The sequence below is a fragment of the Carassius carassius genome, chromosome 21 (genome assembly GCF_963082965.1).
Source record: "Carassius carassius chromosome 21, fCarCar2.1, whole genome shotgun sequence".
Taxonomy (NCBI): domain Eukaryota; kingdom Metazoa; phylum Chordata; class Actinopteri; order Cypriniformes; family Cyprinidae; genus Carassius; species Carassius carassius.
In genome coordinates this window covers 21,402,483-21,428,925 of record NC_081775.1, presented here as the reverse complement: position 1 = coordinate 21,428,925, position 26,443 = coordinate 21,402,483, and the positions used below count along the sequence as shown (strand labels likewise).

Genomic DNA, 26,443 nt, shown 5'->3' with positions numbered 1-26,443 from the left:
ACAGTTACAAAAAGCCTCCATTTTACTGCAACGATAACATTATAAAAGATCTTTGCTGACTCAAAAATAAAAATGTCTTTCACTAAGGCAACATTGCTATAATGGCTCAGACTAAACTGAACTTAAAGCAGTAAAAAACAACCAGTCGATAATATTGTGAATGTGAAGGGGTATTCTACAATACAAATATGTGCACTACCACCATTATACATTAGGTATTAATTTTTCAAATGGAATATTTTTGTAAGTGAAATATCTCTGGATTTTGGCATTTTAAAGAGCGTCAATAAAATTATTATCAAAACATTGTGTCAATTAATCTAATCATTTTCACATATATTTGAAACCTTGTAGATATGACACATAACGCAGTACTCTATAGTTAGACCTTAATTTTTTTTTACAATTCTCTGTTGCTTCAATGTAAAAAGGATGTTGTGAAATAATAGTTTAGGGAGTGTCTTTAGTATTAAACTTGAAATCATGGTGACGCATTTACTCATAAGTAACCTCTGATTACAACTTTTCGTCATTGTCACTCTTTAGGGTGCTGATGGCCAGCCTGGAATTAAAGGAGAGCAGGGTGAGTCAGGACAGAAAGGTGAAGCTGGATCTCATGGACCCCAAGGACCATCAGGATCACCCGGCCCAGTGGTAAGTGTGTCTGCCTCACTTGCTATTGATATTTAATGCATTTTGTGAATTTCAGTTTTACACTGATATGTGGTTAAAATAGGCAGTTTTTAGAAAGCTTATTTAGCTTATTTACTTATTTTTGCTTATTGCCACTTGACATCTTTAAAGTCTTTGCTATTGTCTACATAAATTAAGAGTTTAGCAGCATGCATCAACTTTGTCCTGTATCTGCATGAATTAAATGATTACATTTGGCTCATCTGTGTTCACTGCTTGATTTCAGGGCCCAACTGGTGTTACAGGACCTAAGGGAGCACGTGGAGCCCAAGGAGCTCCTGTGAGTTACTTAATTATTTAATTAGTCATAAGTAATCATTTTCAATTAATTTTTATGTATTTACCAGTTACTATGACAGTAATTATATTTTACTGTTATTGTTTCTTAATAATAATATATTTCCCATTTGTAGGGTGCCACTGGTTTCCCAGGAGCTGCAGGAAGAGTTGGATCACCTGGCCCCAATGTAAGCCCCTCGATATCACAGACACATCTCTGCAGTTCCTCCATATTTTACTCAAACTGATTGACTGTATTATCATAAATTTATCCTAATCTGAAACTTTTTTTAATTATTATTCTTTCCCAGGGTAACCCTGGTCCTCCTGGCCCTCCAGGTGCCTCTGGTAAAGATGGTCCTAAGGGAGTTCGTGGTGATGCCGGTCCCCCAGGCAGAGCAGGAGATGCTGGACTGCGTGGACCTCCTGGTGCTTCTGGAGAGAAGGGAGAGCCTGGAGAGGATGGCCCTCCTGTAAGGCTCAGATTTATTAATAAATAATAACTTTAGCACTGAAGGGGCATGTGTATTCTGTACAGGTTTATTGTTTCTTTATTGTATTCTTAACATTTCTTCTCTCAATATTTTCTGTGTAGGGTGCTGATGGTCCCTCTGGCCCTGCTGGTCTTGCTGGTCAGCGTGGTATTGTTGGTTTGCCTGGTCAGCGTGGTGAAAGAGGCTTCCCAGGACTTCCAGGACCCTCTGTAAGCAAACGAACCCCCCAGCAACATCATTTCTATATAAAAACATCTCTGTCTTCATTCAAACACTGTTTAAATTCACGTTAAAATATAGCATCAATTTTTGTGTTTTATGAAGAAAGGGATCAATATCAAAACATTTTTTATTTCACATATATCTAAATATTTTTTCTTAAAATTAATTTTATATTATTACGCAAGGATATCTTTTGCTCAGAAAATCTGATACTGATGGAGTGTCTCTGATCTGACACTAACTTTCTGCTGAAAATGATTTGTACCACAGGGTGAGCCTGGCAAACAGGGAGCTTCTGGCTCTTCTGGTGACCGTGGACCCCCTGGCCCTGTTGGACCTCCTGGATTGACTGGACCTGCTGGAGAGACTGGACGTGAGGTAAAGATCACATACATGCATAAAAAAAAATGAGACTGCAAATATCTAACTCACAAAGATACAGATCTGAAGTCAGTGAACACTTTTTCTTCATTTCTTTCAACATTTTCTTCCTATATGTATTATACAACCATATCGAGTCCAGATCTCACTCGTCCATTCTGTTTGTCCTCAGGGTAATCCTGGATCTGATGGTCCACCTGGTAGAGATGGTGCCGCTGGTGTTAAGGTAAGGAAGTAACTAACTATATATCCTTTTGTTGACCTCTGGTCTTTGTAAATAAAAAAAAAAAAACAGTCCAGCTTAACCAGACGATCTTAATTCCATACTAGTAAACAATATATTACTATTTGTCACATAAACTTAAGGTCCCAAAGTCTGAGACCTCTAGTGAAATTACTTTTGGATAACTATTTTGAAATGACTTCTGTTTTAATTATTTTGTATTATCAACATCATTTTACAAAAAAAAAAAAATCAGGAATTTCCGAATGACTTACATAATTAGGTCATGTTAAATATTTCTTATTTGTTTGACGTAATTTCTCTGTTTAAAATTTTGGGCTAAAATGTTGGTTAGTCCATGCACAGATGAATTTCCAACCAGCTGTTATATAGAATGTGTTTTACTTGTTCTTTTCTAGGGTGAGCGTGGTAACACTGGCCCAATCGGTGCTCCTGGAGCTCCTGGTGCACCTGGTGCTCCTGGTTCCGTTGGTCCAATTGGCAAACAGGGAGACAGAGGAGAGAATGTAAGTTCATCAACTTCAGAAATCTCATTTTCAACAGTATAAAGATGATATCTTCTGCATACTAAAATGCATGACTCCAATGTACTTCATCTACGAATATGAATTATGTACCATCTTCTTTCCTTTCTAAAGGGCCCACAAGGACCTGCTGGACCCCCTGGACCCGCTGGAGCTAGAGGCATGGTGGTAAGTACATTTTATAAAGTGTGTGGAACAAAACCGAACACTGAAAACACACATCAGCCTTTAAAACTCTTAGCCAGGGTAGCCAGTGTCAAAATATATTACACATACAATATATGGCTATGAAGAAAATCCAGTGAATTTACCAGACGACTTCCGAGAGGTCCCTTGAAGTGGTAACTCCTTACTTAACTGGTTAATTTTTTTGATATATTTTTAAGTAAAAAAAAAAAGCGAAATCAGGTAATTTTTGTGGCTTCACTGTACTTTACTTTACTTTATAGCTGCTCACAGGTTGATGGAATTTTTCCATTTCTCTATATCAGGGACCCCAAGGACCTCGTGGTGATAAGGGTGAGGCAGGAGAAGCTGGAGAAAGAGGTCTGAAGGGACACAGAGGATTCACCGGTCTGCAGGGTCTGCCTGGACCTCCTGTGAGTCTCTTTTACAAGTCTTAGTTTTTATAAAAAATTACTGTACTGTTAAGATATTAGATATGCTTACATTTCTGTTGTGTCTCCTCAAAAAAGGGTGCTCCTGGAGACCAGGGTGCTGCTGGACCTGCTGGACCAAGTGGCGCTAAAGTGAGTGTGGTTCTAGTTAAATTGAGACAATATACAATTTAGAAACTTCCTTTAATGCTAAGATTGATTTCTAATGTTTTGTTGAACTCATATTACTTGCAATAGGGACCTTCAGGACCTGTTGGACCGGCTGGTAAGGATGGTTCTAATGGTCAGCCTGGACCTATTGGACCACCTGGACCTCGTGGACGCTCTGGAGAGTCTGGCCCAAGTGTGAGTGCACATTAAACCTGACATATTCACTGACATCAGGTCTATGGACATGAAAAGAACCTTTCTGATTAATTTTGTCTTCCAATCTACTCTCATTAGGGTCCACCTGGTAATCCTGGACCCCCTGGCCCTCCTGGTCCTCCTGGCCCTGGCATTGACATGTCTGCCTTCGCTGGGTTAGCTCAGACCGAGAAGGGACCTGATCCTCTGCGTTACATGCGTGCCGACGAGGCCTCCAGCTCTCTTAGACAACATGATGTGGAGGTGGACGCCACACTGAAATCAATCAACAGCCAGATCGAGGACATCCGCAGCCCAGATGGCTCCCGCAAGAACCCTGCACGCTCATGCCGAGACCTGAAACTCTGCCACCCTGAATGGAAGAGCGGTGAGAGATTCAGAGACAATCGAACATTAGAAACTCCTCATTCAAGTACACTTGTGTATGATACTCGCTATTACTCACTTAAACATGTTTGGTCTCAATCCACAGGTGACTACTGGGTGGATCCTAACCTTGGTAGCGCTGCTGATGCCATCAAAGTTTTCTGCAACATGGAGACCGGAGAGACTTGTGTGAAGCCCAGCACTGCCAAAATCCCACGCAAGAACTGGTGGAGCAGCAAGAGCAAGGCGCAGAAGCACGTGTGGTTTGGAGAGAGCATGAACGGTGGATTCCACGTGAGTATAATCTTACATTTTGGGGATTTGCTCTTTAAAATTCAGTAAAATTACCACAAGCACAACAAACCTCAAAGCAAATCATAAAAACATTTTGAAAAGTTGACAGTACCATAAAAGGTCCATCTGGAAGGGATTACGAACAGCTGTTTTATTCCCAGCCAGAGTGCCTGTAAATTCCCACAGTTGGTTTAGGGAGCTGTTCATGGTTCTGAATTTCTATTGGGCCATGGTGCTGAAAATATTTGTGATGTCCAATCGTAAACCAGCAGAGGACAAGGAGCTGTGCTGAAAAACTCTCTCCTTCCCCTTGTGTCATTGTCTTGTCTTACATTTAATCAGCTCTGTTTTCTTTCAGTAATATTAATGACCCTATTTTAAGGATATTAAAAGACATTTTCTCTTTATTTAACAGTTCAGCTATGCTGATAGCAGCCAGACTCCTAGTACTACCACCATCCAGCTGAACTTCCTGAGACTGCTGTCTACTGAGGCCACTCAGACCATCACCTACCACTGCAAGAACAGCGTTGCTTACATGGACCAAGCCACAGGCAACCTGAAGAAGGCCGTTCTGCTGCAGGGCTCCAATGATGTGGAGATCAGAGCAGAGGGCAACAGCCGCTTTACATATGGAGTACTTGAGGATGGCTGCAAGGTGAGTCACACAATAAAATATAATTTTTGAACATACTTGCTATAGTTATAAAATTTAATGAACTGAAAATGAATTGAAAATAATTGAATTTTTTTTGGTACATTTTACTAAAATAAATTACATTTATATACACTACCATTCAAAAGTTTGGGGTCAATCATTATTTATTTTTTTTATAAAATAAATATTTTAATTCAGCAAGGATACATCAAAATGATCAAAAGTGACAGTAAATACGTTCATAATTTTATAAAACATTTATTTTTTTTAAAATAATTGCTGTTTTTTTTTTATTATTATTATTTATCGATAAGTCAATAATAAAAAATGATTATTAAAAATAGTATGGTTTCTAATATGTTAACTAATGTCAACTTTGATAATAAGATAATGTTTCTTGAGCACCAAAATCTGCATATTAGAATGATTTCCGAAGGATCATGTGACACTTAAGTCTGTATTAATGACTGCTGAAAATTCAGCTTTGCTATAAATTACATTTGGAATAATATTTCCCATTATTTTACTGTGTTTTTATTAAATAACTGCAGCCTTGATGAGCATTAAGAGACTTCTTTTAAAAACATTAAAAATCTTACTGACCCCAAATAAACGTATAAAATATGTAACATATATATGCAGAAGAATATATATATATATATATATATATATATATATATATATATATATATATATATATATAATTTTTCTATATATACATATCCACTTACATGGCTTTTTCGCTGTCTTACAGAAGCACACAGGTCAGTGGGGCAAGACTGTGATTGAGTACAAAACTCAGAAGACATCCAGGCTGCCCATTGTGGACATTGCTCCCATGGACGTCGGAGGAGCAGATCAGGAGTTTGGAGTGGACGTTGGTGCAGTCTGCTTCTTGTAAAAAAATAAATAAAACATATGTGGATTATGATATAAGACATGGAAAAATACCAATGATGAGCAATAACTGTGAGGATGCAATACACTCTCCAAGTAAACGAAATATGGAAGAAAAGAAAAGAAATCTGAAAATTGACGAAAGTTTTTTTTTTCTCTAAAACACAAAAAGTCGTGCTTGTCCACGTTTAGTGTGCAGGAAAACCAGCGCTAAATGGGATTGCCCCAAATAGTCTCTCCCTCTGAAATCCAGCCATGTTTCCCAGAAGCCCTCAGTACAGCACCTCCTCCTGTCGGGAGCCAAGAGGGGGACAGAACGAGCGAGTGCAACCAAAAGATTCAGAGATTCAAAGAAAGACAGAAACATGGCTTGATGTCATCACATCCTGCAAGGGTTGGAGGTTGGGTGATGCTGTATAGCATCATGGCTGGATACCACAGTAGTCCCTCCCACTAAAGAACTGGCCATGCCCAGTCCCACTTCACCCTTCCCTCTGCCTCTTGACTGTGACTCAGAAGAAAACATCACATTATGCAAGATTTTGTGAAATGTTAAACCTGAGGAGGGAATAAGTTCATATTTACTGTGTATAGTAACAAAAAATCTTGATTCAGTCTGTACTGAAGCAGCCAGATCTATATATTTTCACAATTATATGTGTTTGTGTGTGTGAGCTTGTGCCTATACACACCAACAATATTTTGGGGAAAGTGCAGTTCCATTTCTTTTTTTTTTTTTTTTGTGTAAATCTTTTTTTTTTTTTTTTTTTTTTTACCATGACTGCCCAAACTAGGAAGTTTTGGTCCCTTAACATAACAGCAGAAAAAGAAAAAAATCTAATAAATTTGGAAACCATTTCTATTTTTTGTTTATTTGCATGATCTTAATTTTTCAAGAAAAGCTACCTCACGCAGGAAAAAGTAAAAATCTGGATCTGAACGAAAGCAGCTTGGGGTTCGAGAAGCATCAGGAAGTCCCCCCTGCATGGCTCGATCCATCTTCAGAAGGTGCTATTAGTATTGATCTATCAGTCAGTATTTCCCACAATAACCAGACCATTCCACTCCCTAACTAGCCTCATTCAACACACACAGCCTGCTCAGAGTATGCAGAACTATGCAGGATGATCAAAAGACAGAGAGATTCTTTTGGAAATGCCGAAATTTTGCTTCCAAAGGATCGCCGTATCGCTGAACAGGATGTGTGTGTGTGTGAGGGTGTGTATATTTTTGTTATAATTAATATTATTATGATCTTGTTTTTTTTTTTTTTTTAGTTCTCTCATTTTGGTTCTGGTTTTGTTATGATTTTAATTAATGTAAATTGAAAATAAAGGAAAAAACGAGGAATTATGAAGTCAAATTTTAATTGTGTTTTTAATCATGAGCACATGATAAATGTCTGGATTTGGCATAGGTGGATGAAAGTGCACTAGTACACTGCTTGTGTGTATGTATGTTTGTGTACTGTATGATTGTGAATTTTCTATATAATTTTTTTTTATTATAAAAGTAGGCCTACAGGTTATAAGATAAAAAAGCTTGGCCTTCAAATATCCTTCTTAAAATAAAACCGAATAAAAAGAGCTCCAAACATGATAACTACAGACATTTGGAATTGGAAGGTATAAATATATACATATATATATATATATATATAGACACACACACACACACACAAACTCACTGGCCACTTTATTAGGTACACCTTGGTAATACCAGGTTGGCCTTTAGAACTGCCTTAATACTTCATAGCATAGATTCAACAAGGTGTTGGAAACATCCTCAAACAATCCTCAGAGATTCATACTGACATGATAGCATCAAGCAGTTGCTGCAGATTTGTCAGCTGCACATACATGATACGAATCTTCCGTTCCACCACATCCCAAAGCTGCTCTATTGGATTGAGATCTGGTGACAGTGAAAGGCCATTTGAGTAAAGTGAACTCATTGTCATGTTCAAGAGACCAGTCTGAGATGATTTGAGCTTTGTGACATTGTGCATTATCCAGCTGGAAGTAGCCATCAGAAGATGGTCACGCCACTATTCCACATTTAAAGTCACTTAAATCCCATTTCTTTCCCATTCTAATGTTCGGTTTGAACTTCAGCAAGTCATCTTCATCACACCTATGTGATTAGTTGATTATATATGTGTGTATATATATATATATATATATATATATATATATATATATATATATATATATATATATATATATATATATATATATATATATATATATATTTACATTTAGTCTTTTTTTTGCAGACACTTTTATCCAAAGCGACTTGAGGATAATGGAAGCAATCAAAAACAACAAAAAGAGTAATGAAACATAAGTGCTATAACAAGTCTCAGTTAGCTTAAACACGTAGCAAGTGCACGTAGAAAGGGCTTTTAAATAATATAATAAATAAAAAGAAAACAGATAGAACAGAAAAAGAATAGAGCAAGCTAGTGTTAAAAGTCTTATATATAAAAATTTGTATAATTGTATAAACATTTTTTAAAGAATATAATTAGAATATTAAGTGCTAAAGTTAGAGGGTCAAATAAAGATGGTATATGGGTTTTAAGCTGATTCTTGAAGATGGCTATGGACTCAACTGCTCGGATTGAGTTGGGCAGGTCATTCCACCAGGAGGGAACATTTAATTTAAAAGTCCGTAAAAGTGATTATATATATATATATTTTATATATATATATATATATATATATATATATATATATATATATATATATATATGAATATATATATATATATATGAATGTACATTTTATTTATTATTATTTATTTAACTTACATTCTGAAAGAAGCACTGAACAGTTAATTGGCAGGATAACTGTTTAAGGTTTGACTTTAGACACAATTTATGCTTTGGTCTGTTTTCCAAAAAGCTAAATGATTGGCAGATTAGAGGAATAGCCAGAAACTGTGTCTCCAGACTCCTTGTGTGGCCATTCACAACACATAAATATATATGTATTTTGAAGATGCAGTTGTCTTAACAATCAGCGTGTCAGTCACTAGAACTTATCACATTTCAAGCAACATTCTCACTGAAATCATTATCATAATCACTGTGAATCTTAAAAATAGTTTTAAAGTCTAAAGAGCATGTAAGAGATCAAATTAAATATTTTATTTTATTTGTCAACAAAACCAAAGAGTTTTAACATTTAATGAGATATATATTATTTATCCATTACATGTGAGGCATTTGTAAAAAATTACTTTTGTTATTTATAAGCTAAAGAAAACTGAACTGATGCAGGGTTACCTTACATTCTTCCGCGTACCTCGTGATCTCGTCTCGACCAATCAGAAGCGCCAATGCGCTCACTACGAAATCCACACTGAGAGCGTCGCTCAGCCACGGAGCGGGCGCGGCGGCGCACGAGCGTCTCATGAAGTCAGTTTGACCGTCTGTGGACCGATTTGGGGAATAGCATAGTTTCTCAGCTGTGAGAATCTCGCTATATCGTGGGAAGAGATGATCCTGTCCTCGGGATTGACATAACGGTTAAAGGTAATACGTTTAAATTGAGTATTTTTGTTCCTGTAGGCTTTTTTATTACCTTGTAAAAACGCGTTACACAACGTGCGGTGACCTTATTTCCCACGTTTGTTTATCTGTCTAAAGTTTTCTTTGTATTTCTCTATGTTGTTCTTTTGAATATCTAATTTTAGTTTAAAAGAACGTAACGTTAGTGGAGACCCTGAATGTAATAGCGTTACATTAAGTCTAAGTGCAATGTGTCGCCAGTTTCACCTACTTGGGATTGACCTACTTTCTGCTCCAGGATGATGTGGACCGCTGATGCGCACTACTGTAAAATGTTTTTTAAAGTAAAACCAACGATTTTTTTTCTATAATGTATTTGTTTTTTTTATTGATAATACATATGTAAGTTACCAGTCTTTGTGGTCTCTTGATCGTTCGCAAAGACCCGCCCTCCTTAGTTACTGTTGCCATCTCCGACAAACAATGCCGCTCTCGCAGAGCAGGTTACTTCTGGTATGAAACCAAGGTCTCAGGACTCTCAGCTTTTCATTTGGTAATGCATCCTTATTTCTTCTACCTTATTTCTGCCATATCTATGGTGTGTCAGTTATCAGTATGCTACTAGTAGATCACGTTAAACAGGTAGGTCAGATTTGTAGTACACCGTCGGGTAATATTGTATTTAAAAATGTTTTTTTAGACAAGATACCACCGGTGAATGGGGTATATATTTTAACTAATAGATACTTAAGACAAGTAAATCACAACATGATTGTATTATAGGTTTTCTGAAATATTTTGTTTAAATATTCATATGCTTCGTTATCTAATTTATAATTCGCATACATTTGTATCAGATCTATGGAAGGCATTTTCTGCCAAATTTAAATAAATAAATGAAATGATTAAAATTAACATATAATTTGCATGCAGGTTGTCTTTGAAAATGAAAACGAAAATGAAAACAGTGAAATAAAAGAGGAATTAAAATGTAAAGTAAAATTTACATTTAAATTTGAACTGTGTCACTATTATTGCGTGAGCGTTAATAAAGAGCTTTGTAAAAACTATGTGTAGTTTCTTTTTCACGTTTGGCTTTTCATTTTAATATTGGCAGTCTTGCCTCGAGACTGTATTGAAAATGAAATGTGAAATCACCAATTGCATTTTATTTTTCAATTTGACAGGTATGTCACCGTGAAAATGAAATCATTTAATTTCATTCTCAATTTTGTCACATATTTTGCGTACAGTTTTCTGTAATGAAATCGTTAATCTGGTTTTAATTTTAATCATTTCATTTATTTATTTAAATTTGGCAGAAAATGCCTTCCATACAGATCTATTCAACTGCAAAAATGCGAACAGATCAGCCAGGAAAAAAACAAAAACATTTTATTAGTTACAAAATGTTCGATAAATCCTGAGAATATACAAAAACAAACCCTACTCCAAAAAGAAGTGGAGATTTCTGGGCCAGTGCATAAGAAAAAAATAATTTTGAGAATTTTTTTAAATGGGCTAATATCCATTGTATTTGAAATCTACAGACATAATAAATAGATACAGTTGTAATAAATATTTAAATGTGTATTTTGGATTTTCTTTTTCTATCCACTAATGTTATTGAAGCAAAAATAGCCCAAAAAAATAAAAATAAAATAGAAAAATGCATGAAAAAACAATGGTTTTTCTTTTATTGTCTTGCCTTAAACAAATCCTGCTGTGACAGTCTAATAATGACTGGTGTATAGGACACACTTTTTAGGAAATGGGTGATAAACTGATATTGCATGGGAAGTACAGTTTACTGTAATAGATGAAAACCATGTACTGTATAGTTTTTATAGTTGTTGTTTTTATTTGACACATAACTTGACACATAAGTATGAGAGTCTTTACTTCCAGATATTATTCACGTTGGTTTGTTGGCTAAACTTTTTGAGAAAAATAGTGTCGAGTTGGCCACCTTTAATAATTTTGTGCACATGCAGGACAGTTGTAGCAGATGGGCTACCAGTACAAGTTGCTGCATCAATCCCATGTAGAGGTGGCCTACTGTAATTCCCAGGGCATAGACAACCGATAAGTTGCCCCAGAGACAGAAGCTTAACCTTGCATACAGTAGATAAATCCGCTGCCTCCTTGAGATAATTTCTCTTTACACGTGTGTATGATGGTTGTTTTCGAGCAGGGTTTGAAAGCATGTCCATAATTGACTTCTATGAGAGTCATATCCTTCACAAGAGACAGTAAGGCACTGAAATATATGAGGGAATTCAGTCCACTGCACACATCACACATCCTGAGTCAGTCTGAGGAAAAGCCAAGAATTGAATGTCACAGAATGACTGCTCAGATAGAACGGTTTCAAGTCCAGATTTGGAGGATTCCTCTGTCGTGAAGGAGAAAGAGTACAAAAAAAGACTATAATCTATACCAAATGGTCTCTGAACAAAATTTAAAAATGACAACCCATTTTTACTGCCTTAATGCCAAAAATGTCTTATAAGGCCACTTTTCACAATGGTTAATGAGTGTTTTATTTTACCAAAAGTTCAATTTATTTTTACATGTTTGCCAACTGCTTCTAATGAGATCCTCAATTAATCATAGAACCATAGAATGAATGTATTTTTCCTGAATAACATAGTTTTTTTGTTTTTTTTGAAGGGTGACTCAGTGAACATGGCCCCAAATTCCATCCACTGGTTCCGGAAGGGCCTCCGTCTCCATGACAACCCTGCACTTCAGGAGGCAGTACGTGGGGCAGACACTGTTCGATGTGTCTACTTTCTGGATCCCTGGTTCGCTGGGTCCTCCAACCTTGGGGTCAACAGGTGGAGGTGGGTGCAGATGTTTTAGAAATATAAGAAAGCATAATTTCATCCCATATTTCATCTCTGTTAATCCACAGATGAGTGATGTACTCATTGAAGTCTCTGATATGAACAAAATTTGCCATTAAGCCATCATATGAAGTGCCTTTATGCATATTTTTTCATAGGACCACTAAATGGTACAAACACAGTCATGTATTTATTACATGCTCAAATGTGTGAATATGTTATGCAACTTGAAAATGCTGAGTAGCCTTGACATGTATAACAATAACAATATATACAACTGATCTTCCATCTTATGTCACTTTATGTTGTTTACTTTTGATGAATGAGGGTCAGAAACTGATACTGAGTCCTTGCTATTGAAAAAAAATCTGCATTTTTAGATTTGTGTATGTTCAGTTCCGATGAAAATTATCCCTATTGTTGTGCAATACTGCAATACAAAGAAAAATGCTGGGTTTATGAAGTTCTTGGTAATGTGGACAATTTGATGCCTAATGTAAATTTGGGGTCCTGTAGCAAAACCAGTAGAGAACGGCTGAATTACACAGAGATTAAAATTAAGAAACGCTCCTTTTGAGTTCTGTTGCTTTCACTAAAAAGATTTACAAATTTTATTACAAAGGGATGTGAGCACTGAGCAGTCAGATATGTCTATGCGTTTCTATTTTAAACCAGTGAATACCCACACATGAGGTAATCTGATCACATGTCATGTGTGCAGATCAATCCACTGCCATAAAAGTCAGTCAAGAGGAAAGTAAGTCGCCAACCAGCAGATGCTTTGGTTTTACAAGACAATCAGACAGTCTGGTCACCGAGCTTGTCATTCAGCTCTCCTCCTACTGGATGCATATAGTGTGATCTGCCTGAATGGAGTGAGCTAATTCACCAGATTAAAAGATGAAGCACCTGAGACTGGATTTGTCATTATCAGCTGCAGTGTTCAGATGGCCTCTGCAAGTCTTTCTTAAAACACCTGTTGAGCACCAAGTTTAGGTACTTTAATGCAAGGAGATTGCAGGCTGTGTTGTCTGCTCTAAATCGCCTTAAAAAATAATGGTGTAAATTAGAAAACTGCTGTTCTTCACTGCTATCATACATAGTACACTACATCATTACATCCTTAAGAGAAACATGTTACCTCATGTCAGTGCATCATGTCAAACATATGCTTGATGTCATGCAGTAGACAATTACCAGTCACCCAATAAACTGATATGCATTGACACAGATAGAATTGAACACTGATTGAATTAATGATAACAACGGTAGTTGTTACTGGTTCATGTTAACATGCTCTGGGATGGATCACATTCACATAACACTAATATAAGTCAATTAATGTTGCCTTGAGATGTGAAACTGGAATGGCCAGGAGGTTACACGTCTTGTGTCTGTTACATGTACTGTAAGTGGCAGACAAAATAGTTTTTTGTTCCCATTATAGTATTTATACTGCACATGCAGCAGAAGCATTACTGAAGCAGCATTGTCTATTTTTGCCATTCGAACATTCAATTTACATGGCCCCTCCCTATATGGGGGGAATATTGAACTATTACAATCTATATACAGTTGTGGCCAAAATGATTAGAACACTAGTAAAAAAACAACAAATGTTATTGTACATTTATTGATTTATTGTTTTTTTTGACAGCATCCTCATTTTACTTTACTTATAACAGTACTGTAGCTTTGCAGGTAGGTGTCTTGAAGCATCTTGGAGACATTGCCACAGTTCTTCTGGATTTTGTCTGGACAGGCTCAAAATGTTTCATACCCTGTTTATACCAGTATTTAGCATTGTCAACTTCTGATCCGATCGACCAAAACGCATCTGTCTATCTTATCTCGTTATTCAATATCAGTGTTTATATCACATATACAGTATTACAGTTTGTCATATTATAGCATATATTACATTTGATAAAATTATTTTCAGTGTAAAGCAGCAGCTCTGTTACTTCTACACTACTGTTCATAGATTATTCAGTAAGAAATTATTACTTACTATTAGCAAGGAAGGACAGATTACATTGACCAAAAGTGACAGTTTATAATTTAAGATTTTAAAAATAAGTTTATAAAAATAAGACATTTATAATTATTTCTCTACCAAGTAAATGCTGTCTATTGCATCGTTCTATTAAATAAATAATCCTGAAAAAGTGTTGTTTTCAACAAAAATGTTAGCAGCACATCCTTTCTTCACTGATAATAATAAGAAATATTACCTGAGCACCATATCAGCATATTAGAATGGTTTTTGATTCTGAAGGTTATGTGACACTGAAGACTAAAGTAATGACTGCTGAAAATTCGCAAAAATTAATTGCATTTTAAATATATTAAAATAGAAAACAGTTATTTAAATCCATTATTTCTGTTTTTACTGTATTTTTGATCAAATAAATCCAACCTTGACTTTTCAGTTGTATCCAAAGTGAACTTATACATTTAATCAGTCCATGTTGTAATTAATCTAGTAATTAAACCCATGACCATGGAAAAGGAATGTTACTCTCTTATTTACACACTGCAGAATGTGTGAAACAGACCCTTTTTTATTTTTGCTTTTGTTGAACTTCAGCACTTTATCTACATTAAAAAGATGAGGCACATGTACGTAGTTAGTTACCTATTTTGTGTAGTAACTGATAACATGACTGATATCTTGGTTTCCTAGAAGCTGGATGGATAGTTTTTCACTAGTCATGGCCAGAAATTGATTTAAAAGACTGAGCCTTTTATTGACTCATGGCTGTTTTCACGCGATCCTGGGGGAAGGGAATACAATGATGTGTGTGCTTTTTTTTCTCAGTCTAGGTGCTGAGAGTGTTGTTATGGTTGAAAAGAGGTCACTGGGCTAATTTTATGCCCTCCAGCAGTGGAGACCATGCGCACTTCAAATCTAGGCCAGGCCACTTACATAAGGAATAATGTATGACAGGGCAGAGCTCTGGAAATTAGGTTTGAGTTTCCCCAATAGCTATTCGTTTTTGTGTTCTGTCTCATTCTTTTGGATTTCATGAATGGAGGTGTCAGTGTGTTTGTTTGTATATTTGTGGGCTGGTGGAGTTTGTACAATTATGGTCAGCCAGTATCTGGAGCATAGGGAGCTTTGTCCCTGTCTGGTCTGTAATCAGGGTTTTGGTTGCAGACAGTCTGACTTTGGGCTCAGTCAGGACTCTAGGACCATATAACAGACACAGGTAGAAGGTCAGACGGGCCTTTCAGATAAATACATTTTACCTCATAATGAAAGAACAAAATGTTCTGTACAGGAAGCCTACTGTGCCAGTGGATTGGGAAAGTATTCTAAAAAGACTTTGCACCGTTAAAGTTAAAACATCACTTGTTTGTGAATTTTATCTTTATTTTATCTATAAAATAAAGATAAAATTCAAATTTCTTATTACACTTTAACTAAACACCACTTTTGACTTTTTTTTTTTTTTTTATAATTTATGTGAAAACATATGATCTGACGACCTCTGTATTCAAATGCAACAAGTGTCCTGTGCTTATTATTCATGCAGCAGTGTTTCTCGGTTAAGGCTGTAGTACTAAATGTCCCTTCAGGGTGTAAGGCAGATGTGTAGAGAGGAAGTAACAGTTAAGCTTCTAATGTTTTAAACGGGTCATGAATGAATAGATTTGTGAATGGAAACTTGGAGCATCTGTAGGTTTGAGGGACAGCTTGAAGAACAGGTAAAGCCTCAGGGCTTTGCTTTAGATCAGTAGTTCTCAAACATTTCAGGCCATGTACCTGGACAAGTCAAATCAGGACATCCCAGTACCATCTGTCTCTAAACTCTCTAAACACTCTATTTTGGAATCTGAAACCATGTAGACAAAATATTTATAAACAAATGTGCTTATCGATATGTTTGACTCCTATTAGAATCAGTCCATTTGATGTGGATGTGACTTTATGGTGGAAAGAAAATACAAAAATACCTATCCAAGACTTTTCTGATAAGTTTTCTGATAAAGTGATGGATGGCAATAGTTCCTATTTCAGGATTGGTCAGTAACATTTGATAAAGCTCAAATTAACCTCTTCTGCTCAATTTGGTTTTATAAAATTTTTTATATATCTAAATGTTTAGACTTTACCTTACCAGTTTTATTGTAGAACTATATCATGAACACTTAATGTTAAATCTTTAATTTATTCCTGACAGATTTCTCCTGCAATGCCTTGATGATCTTGATTCCAATCTAAGAAAACTAAATTCCCGCCTTTTTGTCATCCGAGGACAACCAGCCAATGTTTTTCCACGCCTTTTCAAGGTAGAATTATTCAGTTTAAAATATCTCTATCAATATGGTATCATGCACTAAAGAATTTCAATGATTTGTCTAATTTCATGTCTTTCTGAAAGCCACACATTCCAGTTTAGTTTAATCCACTGCATCTGCAGTTTTGAGAAACTATCTAGTGTTTGTGATCGTTTCCTGCAGGAATGGAAAATATCCAGGTTGACCTTTGAGTATGACTCAGAGCCATTTGGGAAGGAGAGGGATGCAGCTATTAAAAAGCTTGCGATGGAGGCTGGGGTTGAAGTCATAGTCAAGATCTCACACACCCTATACAACCTTGATAAGTAAGAGCTAATTTCCTTCCATTAAAAAGTTCCATTTTAAATACTGTTTCCTACACCTGCTTAATGTGCAACTTTAAGTAATCAATTTATAGGTTGATTTCCCTAAAAAGTATGAACACTCTAGCATCCTACTAGCCTGACACAATAACTTTTGTCCAACTGAACGACATTTGAGGAGACTTCAGAAAGCATGTTTGATATTTGTTTAAAAATGACACCCCTCAGCTTTAATGATCTCCACCTGTTTAATATCTAATGTCAGCTGCACTATAAGCTTTGTTTTGTCTTTACACTAAGTTCTCAAAAGAGCATCTAGAAATGGTCTCCTTTATTAAATAAGAGTTTTAAAGCTTGTGAAACTGTACATGTGTGAAAGATGGAGTCAAACAGGAAGACACTGACACTTTACCCTCCACATAATTTCAGGATCGCTGAACTAAATGGTGGTCAGCCTCCCCTCACTTACAAACGGTTCCAGACACTGATCAGCCAAATAGATCCACCTGAGATGCCAGCGGAAACCCTCTCCAACACTATTATGGGCTGCTGTGTCACACCTGTCTCTGAAGACCATGGAGACAAATATGGTGTGCCATCGCTAGAAGAACTTGGTGAGCTGAATTAAGCTTTATTTGAGGTTTATTTATATATATATATATATATCGTATTCTGTACGAATTTAAACACAAAAGAAAATGTTAAAGAATGTTGGTAACTAATCAGTTGCTGGTAGCTATTGACTTCCATAATATTTTTTGCCATACTGTTGAAGTTGGTTACCAACATTCTTCAAAGTATCTTCTTTTGTGTTTGGCTGAAGAAACCCATACAGGTTTCGAACAATGTGAGGGTGAGTAAATGACACTGTTAAAATTAAGTAGACTTGACCTGAATGATAACATCACACTGTATCTATTGCCTGGGACCTAACACAATTGCATGAGTTTATTAAACTGCAATTAAAGAACCCAAGTTATGTAAGGTTAGCATTTTTTTTAACCTACATTATCTTGACTCAGGATTTGACATCGAGGGACTATCTTCTGCTGTCTGGCCAGGAGGTGAAACAGAAGCATTAACAAGGATTGAAAGGCATCTGGAGCGAAAGGTGTGATCATGTATAGATGCAGAACAGTTCTCAAACTCGGATTACCCTCAGCCATATGCCTGGTGGTGTTTTACAGCTAAAACAAATATAACAACCTTGATTTTTTTTACTGTACTGTGCAGTTATTGGCCCAGTTTTGCATTTATTGATGAATGGGTGGACTTTATGCAGATACAATAATTTAATGTATATCAGTCTTTAAAAGAACTATAAGAAATAAAAGGACAGATTGAAAGTGAAAATTAAAAGCAGATTTTTTTTAACTGTTTGTCCAACTTGTACTGCATCATTTGCTTGTTAATAGAAGACCAAACTTCATATTTTCCCTCCCAAATGTTTTTTAGGCTTGGGTTGCAAATTTTGAAAGACCCAGAATGAATGCCAACTCTTTGCTAGCCAGTCCGACTGGCCTGAGTCCATACCTCCGTTTCGGATGCCTCTCTTGCCGCCTTTTCTATTTCAAACTCACAGACCTCTATAGGAAGGTACAGACATGACTCTACACTATCCATCTGTGTATAAACCTAGTATACTTGCATTGTTTCACTTTTTAATAAGGTTTTATTAGTATTAGTGTTGGACAGTAATGGTATATATTGCATATTGTATAATTCTACCGTTAGGCTTTTTTCGCTGGGAATTCAAGTCTGTTTTAATAAGTGTAAACAAATAATAATATCTAGATTTGTGTGAAATTCTCCCTGCAGGTAAAGAAAAACAGCACTCCTCCGCTCTCCCTGTATGGTCAACTTCTGTGGAGGGAATTTTTCTACACTGCTGCCACCACCAACTCCCGTTTTGATAAGATGGAAGGCAACCCGATCTGTGTGCGCATTCCCTGGGACAAGAACCCAGAGGCTTTGGCCAAATGGGCTGAAGCTAAGACAGGTTTTCCATGGATTGATGCCATTATGACCCAGCTGAGGCAGGAGGGCTGGATCCACCACCTGGCCCGTCATGCTGTTGCTTGTTTTCTCACTCGTGGAGACCTGTGGATCAGTTGGGAAGAGGGCATGAAGGTGCATCTCTTACACATGGGATTATTATTATTTAATTATTTGATAAATCAATGGGTTTCAGGGAGCCTGTGGATGATCATTTGAAAAAAAATAAGGTATATATGTATAATATTATGAATGTTGTCAATCTGAATGACAAAGTACTTCTTACAACCTCTTTTATTAACTGAATAGCACAGGGCGGATATTTTTACATATGCAACCCATTCCAGTGATACTAGATGCAGTCACACCATTTTGAGTCAAAACAGGTTGATCTTTGCTGCACTTTGAGTGGGCTGCTTTGCGTGGGTCAGTTGAGTTACACCGTATCAGTTGTGCTCATGGCTGTGATGCAGTGTGGTCTGCTTTTTGTTCTCAATAATACTCTGAATACATGAAGAGCATGTTTAGTTAGGATTGTGTATTAATTTTTGAAGGGTGAATTTAAAAATGGCACTCAATTTCAGAAAGGTTGCTGTCCTCTGTTATAAAGGAGTATAAAAATAAGCTTGATGGGTTTGAGACCTTGTTTAGGTCACACAGTAATGACAATAGAGTGACCTACTTTTCATCAGCCGTGGTTGTAGATGAATTGTATTTCCATGTCATGAAAAAAAACACGGACTGACCCCTACTTTAAAGCTGTAGTGTAAAGGTCTGTTTTTAATAGTACTAAATGACTGCTTAATAACCACCATCTCTGATTGGCTGGAGAATAATGGTAGTTATAATTGACAGGTGTTCGAGGAGCTCCTATTGGATGCTGACTGGAGTGTAAATGCAGGCAGCTGGATGTGGCTCTCCTGTAGCTCTTTCTTTCAACAGTTCTTTCATTGCTACTGTCCAGTGGGTTTCGGCAGGCGCACCGACCCTAACGGCGATTTCATTAGGTTGGTAACATTCCTAAAAATGCACACCAACTCCAGGCTGAATATCCTGCTTTCAGTAAAAGGCTGTTGTTTAAAAGCTAGAATGTGTTAAAGATCAATAACACAGAAGGACAGTTTAATAGAATGAGGAAACTTCTTTTTTTTTTTTAAGAAACTAAATAAAAAATATGCATGTCAAAATAGGCATGTCAACAATTTTGGTCGTTTGGAAGTGTAATTCATAAATTTATGTCAAGATTTTAGACAGTTGGGGGGTCATATGCATAACTTTAATTGCACAAAATGGCAGCATGTTTTTTTATATATGACTGAGATGCAGAAACGTATCAGTTGAGGTCCAGATATGAATTCCAACATGAAATAGTCAAGAAAGCAAGCCTGTCCCAGGTAGTGTCTAAGTTTTCCATCAGTTTCCGAATTTGGTGTTCAAGGATTTTGGTACTTTCCCAACACATTGTCTTCATTATAGGCCCCTTCAAGAAACAGATTTCTGCTTGTAAACATTGCTGTCATCGTATTTGCCATAGCTCATATGCATGTTAGTCCAAAGCTTGTATGTTTTTGTGTTTGTGTGGTCGTCTCATGGATTGGGTGAAAAGTTCAGCTTTCCCTTTCCCCTTTGTGAATTGTGGTTGATTGCTTTTAAGACGAAAGCCATTCTTAGCCAAAGCACTTGGAAACCTGTTAGCTGCGAATGTGGTTGAAGCTTGATGCTTTATCAGCGGGAAATGCAGTAGCCTGTTTTATAACTCGGTACCATCTCATTTCATCAAAAGGGATTTTAACCGCTTGGTAGGGAAATGCATACAAAGCCTAGCCTGTTTTCAATGCATAGACATCCACATTGCATTCCCCAGAGAGCATGATGGGAGGTGGGGCCCAAAGCCAGAGCCGTTGACTTCAGTCTAGCTCTGGACAACTCCTCCTTATCAGACTCTTTTTGAAATGTTAAGCAGTCCTCTAGGCATTGAATGCAGCCCTGCCTGTGCAAGAGAACGGGAGTCCTGGCCTTCAGCGTAACCCTGTCCCAACAAAGTCACTCACGGTTCTTAGGTCACCTAGTAATTTCTCAGATCTGCTTCTGTACATGTAACATGTTTCTGGCCGTTCGCTTGTTCAGGCAGGATGTGACTGTTCCTGGCAAAAGGGTTCTGGTCTCTTTTGGCAAAATGAGGGGGCCACCCAGCAGCGGAGGACAGTATGCAGCGTTTCTCCTTTGGCGGCTAGCAGGTTTCTCTGCCTTGGCTTGGGATCACTGTTGTCTCTAAAGCGATCAGCGGCAGTGCGAGGGGCAGGGAGCGAACCTGAACCTCTCACTCAGCCCTGAGTTTCGATTGTTGAACCTGGTGGGATGGGGTTGTGGGAGGGTGCTGTGTCATTGGATCTGGAGGGATTGGGAGGGCCTGGTCACTGCCTCTGCTTTCTAATGCGTGTTGTGGTAGGAATCTCCGTAGTGTCTCAGCACAGGCGGGACCTGTTTTCCTGTTTAAACCGTGTCCCCCTGTCTGCGAGCCTGCAGCCCTCCGTCCCCACGCTCTGTTAGGTGGCTTTTTCTGTCCCTGGGACCCGGAGGAGAGACACAAGTCCTGATTTCAGTAGAGCTTGAATTTTTTTAGTTCTTTTCCATTTGTTATTTTGTTGTCGTTACTGTATGGTGGTGTGCTGACCGTTTCATTTGTAGCATGAATTGGCTCATATCTCTACATTCACAACTATGATATTACAAAAATACCATTTTGAGATCCCTGTAAATTAATCAGTTATACAAGATGCTTGTTGTCAACTGAGAAACCTTGTCATTCTTTTTGTACATGCTTGTTAAAACATGGGAACCCAGTAACCATCTCGCATAACCTTCCTCATGTTTATGATGAGACTGTGGTTTCACTAGTTCACGCTTACATATAATTAGCTTAGGTAAGGTATGCGTATTTGGCGTGCTGTCTGGGGAAGGGCTCCGAGTTCGGGAATGGCCCGAACCTAGAGTACCCCCCCTTCCCCGTCTATTTATAAAGTGAACTCAAAGTGAGGAGATGGGGTGGAGGAGGGATGCTGATAAACCGTCAATGGATAGAGGGAAGTCAGCGATATTTATACTATGGGATTGATTACTTGATTATGGTCCACCTGTGTTGATTAGGCTAAGTATCTGACGCGCTCCTCCCGAATCTTATTAATAAAATTTCATTTAATCTCTCTTTGTTTTTTCAGACGATATTTACCTATTCTCAGAGGTTTCCCTGCCAAATATATCTACGACCCATGGAATGCCCCAGACTCTGTGCAGGCCGCTGCCAAGTGCATCATCGGTGTCCACTACCCCAAACCCATGGTGAACCACGCTGAAGCGAGCCGCCTCAACATCGAGAGGATGAAGCAGATCTACCAGCAGCTTTCACGATACAGAGGACTTGGCAAGAATTTCACTTCTATTAGCAAGAAACCATTTATCTAAACAAGCCTTACAGGAAGTTAGTTATAATGCTAGAAGTTCTAGCAGATGCTTAAATGGTACATTGTAGCAGTAGAAGATAATTTTACATTCTATTTAACCAGGACTTCTGGCCTCTGTACCATTCACACCCAACGCGTACTCCCCAGGGGAACAGCAGTCCGGGACCAATATACCAAGTGAATATTATTGTTTTCCTCTTCATTTGAGATGCAGACAAAGAAATTGCTACTTCTTTTACTTTAAGCCAATCAGCGTTTTCTTTTCTTTTACTTATGATTTCAGGCTAATAAATTGACTTTTTTACATCCCAAAAGCAGCAGCTGTGTCAGGTACTTCCAGTGGTAACAGAAGTGGAAGTATTCTGCTGAACTTTGACAGGGAAGAAAATCAGGGACCAAGTGGAATTCAGCAACAACAGCAGCAGCAATTAGGTGTCACCTTTCACACTTTAATAGACTAATAGATTTACTGGTGTAAATAATTCATTGCAAAATTAGCAGCATAAGATCTGTTTTCTCATGCAGTTTTTTTCCCACTTGCTTGTTTTCCCGACCCAGGGCACAGCAGTCGACTTTACAAATGTAATGTCTCACATGACATGGCAGGTCCACAACATTCAGGTAACAGACATGGAAAATGTGTGTACTGCATGTTACATGAGTATCATACAGTTTATGTATTCCTATTTACAACATTCTGTGTGGTGTTCAGCAGGACACCTGCTGCACTCAGGAGGAAGTGTGACAGGTAAGAGGGAGCGAGAGTCGGAACGAGATCTTGACGGTGAAGATGACACCCTCTCCACCTCTCACAAGTTACAACGGCAAATTGCAGCGGTCACATCGGTTCATGTTCCCAGCAGGAATCAGTCGAGTATGGTAAATATAACTCACTTCAGTCCTTGATATATAAATGTTAAGACATCATACATTGTATTTAAGACAGATATTTTCCTGTTCTTTTTCTAGAAGAGTTAGCTGGACATATCATCGTACAACAAAACAAGACGCAGTCTGAAGGGGACTGACTTTAAATCTGGTTTCCTATAAACAAGTCATGTTTGGGCATTTATTTTATTTTTAGAATAAAAATATTTTCCCCCATCTCTTTTTCCTTTTTCTTACATGTTCAATTGAGATTAATATTAACAGAATTAATTTATCATTTAATGAAATTCAGGTGCTTTAAAAAGAAGTGAATGATTTCACATCCATTGAAAGGCAAAACAACCATCAAAAGATTTTTCCTTGGTAAACCCCTAACTTTCTCTTTTGCCCATCTTTGCACAGGTTAGGGTTTTATTTACTGTCAAGTGAACCATACTAGGTGGGATATATTTATCAGCTTTTACCAAGCATGTTCAAGCTGAGCTTCACTGTACACTCATTGCAGCTAGGATTTTGTGAGGATTTTACAGTTTGGTTGGCACCAGCACCATCCATAGGTTGGAACCACAAACTACAACTATCACATTTTTTACAACCCATTTGTAAATTTGATCAGGGACAGAGCTGTGGTGGAATGCGGTTCTTGAATGTTTTTAAATGGGCTACAATGGCCCATTAAATGCATCTGTAGATTAGCTACAGTATCTTCTTCTTTGTCATGCTTGGCAGACACACACAGACAGCTGATCTTCATGGTCAGGCCTTAAACACTGATAAAAATAACGCCAACCTAACTCTGCCAAAACCAGGAAATGACACTGGAAAAGAACATTTTCCTAGCTCAACATTGATCACTACAGTACATCTATGAAATAAAGCTTTATGGATCTTTAGGAAGGACACCCTGTTGTATCTCTGACCCTTAAGACTTCTTAAGACTTTTTTATTCTTAAATATTTTAAATGAATTCATCTGTTTTTGCATGTTCAGGTAAAGCAAAAGCATCATCTGACAGTACTAATCTTAGTATCAAATCTTTACAAAAACATGCAAAACTGACTAATGATCACTTTTTATTTTTTATTTTATTTATTTTTTATTTCTCATTGTGATAATTAGGATTCTAAAAAAAAAAATATTTAGTCTCTGTATTTGGCCACAAATGCTTTATACCAAATGCCCCCTACTGACCAAATATCATATAATTTAGCTGTTGGTTTTCTACCATATTGTCAAGAATATATATATAAATAAAATTCTAATTCTGAAGTTCAAATATAGGCCTCTTTGTTAAATTAAATGATCAGTTTGTGTGTGTGTTTGTGTGTGTGTGTGTGTGTGTGTGTGTGTGCTGTATGAAGAAAAATCGAATTCTTTAAAAAAATTCTCAGACTTCTGACAAATCCACGACAACGTTTACAGTATCACAAACACAGATGCTCTAATGACGAATATTGTGCATAACTAGACCATGTATAAAGATATGGGCCCTTGAGTTCATGTATAGTTGTTTATCATGGTGATCTGGCAACCTCTCACTGAACTGGATTAAAGCTATTGGGTCTGAATTTGTGTTTGTATAGCTGGATCTGCTTTGACTCCATGACATCTGCTTTTGACCAGGAGAAGCATTCAGTTCTAATGTGAATGTTTTGATATGACAATTGTAGAAACCTCAGTGCTTTTTGACTGATCTCTGTGCTATTATAGTTTGTTTTTATCACAGCGGAAGAAGCGAACCATTTCTGTTTTCTCCCCATTTGAGTTGTTCATTTGTTTGAATTTTGCTTTTATTTCCTTTCTGTGAAATAAATGTGACGTCTAGTCTAAATCTTGTCCTTCCAGTCTGTAAACAGTTGTAAAAGTAAATCTGATTGAAACTGGATGGTTTTCCGAGTCTTTTTGTTTTTGTTGTTGCATGTGTCTGACTAGATTATACAGCGCAATATATATATATATATATATATATATATATATATATATATATATATATATATATATATATATATATATGTATATATATATATATATATATATATATGTATATATATATATATATATATGTATATATATATGTATATTGACTATACTATATGACTATATTCAGTTGGAACTGCTGCATCAAGTAAAAATTCTAAATCCTTCATTATTAATTTTATACTGTTACATTATTTGTAATTTTTGTAGGTTTGATCCTCCATATAAAAGTAAGCTATTTGTGGGAATGCAATGAGTATCTGCGACCGCTGGAGGGCGTGGTTGATGCTTATAAAAATTCAGTGTGCATGGCGTGAGCTTGTCTCGTTCATAGCTGTGTTTATACAGGATTCCAAATAGGTTTTTTTTAGAATTTGTTTGTTTCGTTTTTATTATAACACAAAGAAAGTGATGAAAACAAGATTTGAGAATTTTCCTCTCATTTCTCAAGCAGCAACTCTGCTTTTGCTGTTCTGTGAATGTAATGAACTTTCCTAACTTTAGTAGCTCATTTGACCAAAAAGTAGGCTAAGAGGACCTGATAAAAAAAAAGAAAACTGAGTAATAAAATATCTTATGAATTTAAATTCAGCATCGTTTCTGTTTTGTAGTCAGCTCCTCGTAATTGTCAGAGTCTGTGGGGGGACTGCGAGTTTCATTCACACAGCCCAATGCTGTTCTCTATCAGAGGCTTGGCATTCAAGATAAAGGGGTAAAATGGGTTTAGATGTCCTCAAAAAACAGGGAAATTTGGCCTCTCCGGAAGCCATTGCAGCACCTAGGCCTACTATTGTTTTTAGATTGCCATGTGCCTTGAACACAACTTTTTTTGCCATCCTTAAACTGGCATCGTGATTTAGTGAATCAGAATGAAACTCACTAGTGTTTCCTGTTCTCTATTCGTGGTGGTCCATGGCTCCGGTTGCGTTGTTTTTTGTGCCCAGGACCTCAGTCCAGACCCCGATTTGTATGTTAGTGTACTCAAGGGGCCAAAACTAGTTGCCACAGCAACTGTGTTGAATCTCTCACGGACCCCCCCGTCCACTTCCACCCTCTCTCAGCGTCCACTCTCAGAACTCTGTGAAACAAAACAAACATTGTCCCTTAACAAGGCGCG

General features: G+C 37.2%; 2 protein-coding genes across 2 annotated transcripts in view; both read left to right on the top strand.

Moving 5' to 3' along the window:
• LOC132098278 (collagen alpha-1(II) chain-like) overlaps positions 1–7,398 on the top strand; it is a 17,744-nt gene extending 10,346 nt beyond the window's left edge. The window contains exons 27-42 of the mRNA XM_059504441.1: positions 547–654; positions 920–973; positions 1,107–1,160; positions 1,284–1,445; positions 1,568–1,675; positions 1,959–2,066; positions 2,242–2,295; positions 2,712–2,819; positions 2,952–3,005; positions 3,329–3,436; positions 3,533–3,586; positions 3,692–3,799; positions 3,899–4,187; positions 4,293–4,480; positions 4,896–5,138; positions 5,893–7,398. Of these exons, the coding sequence (XP_059360424.1) occupies positions 547–654; positions 920–973; positions 1,107–1,160; positions 1,284–1,445; positions 1,568–1,675; positions 1,959–2,066; positions 2,242–2,295; positions 2,712–2,819; positions 2,952–3,005; positions 3,329–3,436; positions 3,533–3,586; positions 3,692–3,799; positions 3,899–4,187; positions 4,293–4,480; positions 4,896–5,138; positions 5,893–6,039 (1,947 nt within the window). The 3' untranslated portion in view covers positions 6,040–7,398. The remainder of the gene's footprint in view (positions 1–546; positions 655–919; positions 974–1,106; positions 1,161–1,283; positions 1,446–1,567; positions 1,676–1,958; positions 2,067–2,241; positions 2,296–2,711; positions 2,820–2,951; positions 3,006–3,328; positions 3,437–3,532; positions 3,587–3,691; positions 3,800–3,898; positions 4,188–4,292; positions 4,481–4,895; positions 5,139–5,892) is intronic.
• Positions 7,399–9,391: 1,993 nt separating this feature from the next.
• On the top strand, positions 9,392–23,382 carry LOC132097830 (cryptochrome-1-like). Its single transcript, XM_059503778.1, has 14 exons — positions 9,392–9,573; positions 12,223–12,395; positions 16,586–16,694; positions 16,866–17,008; positions 17,435–17,619; positions 18,028–18,116; positions 18,461–18,601; positions 18,824–19,135; positions 19,856–20,007; positions 22,219–22,421; positions 22,564–22,638; positions 22,777–22,893; positions 22,987–23,082; positions 23,177–23,382. The coding sequence occupies exons 2-14, from the start codon at positions 12,238–12,240 to the stop codon at positions 23,365–23,367; spliced, it is 1,971 nt and encodes a 656-aa protein (XP_059359761.1). The 5' UTR covers positions 9,392–9,573; positions 12,223–12,237; the 3' UTR covers positions 23,368–23,382.
• The last annotated feature ends 3,061 nt before the right edge of the window (positions 23,383–26,443 follow it).

Bases quoted from the DNA above. Each gene is read 5' to 3' on its own strand.
- LOC132097830 (XM_059503778.1), top strand. From the start codon at position 12,238: ATGGCCCCAAATTCCATCCACTGGTTCCGGAAGGGCCTCCGTCTCCAT. The intron at 22,894-22,986 runs GTGTCACCTTTC...TTTCTCATGCAG, and splicing joins ACAACAGCAGCAGCAATTAG to TTTTTTTCCCACTTGCTTGT. The intron at 23,083-23,176 runs GTAACAGACATG...GGTGTTCAGCAG, and splicing joins GGCAGGTCCACAACATTCAG to GACACCTGCTGCACTCAGGA.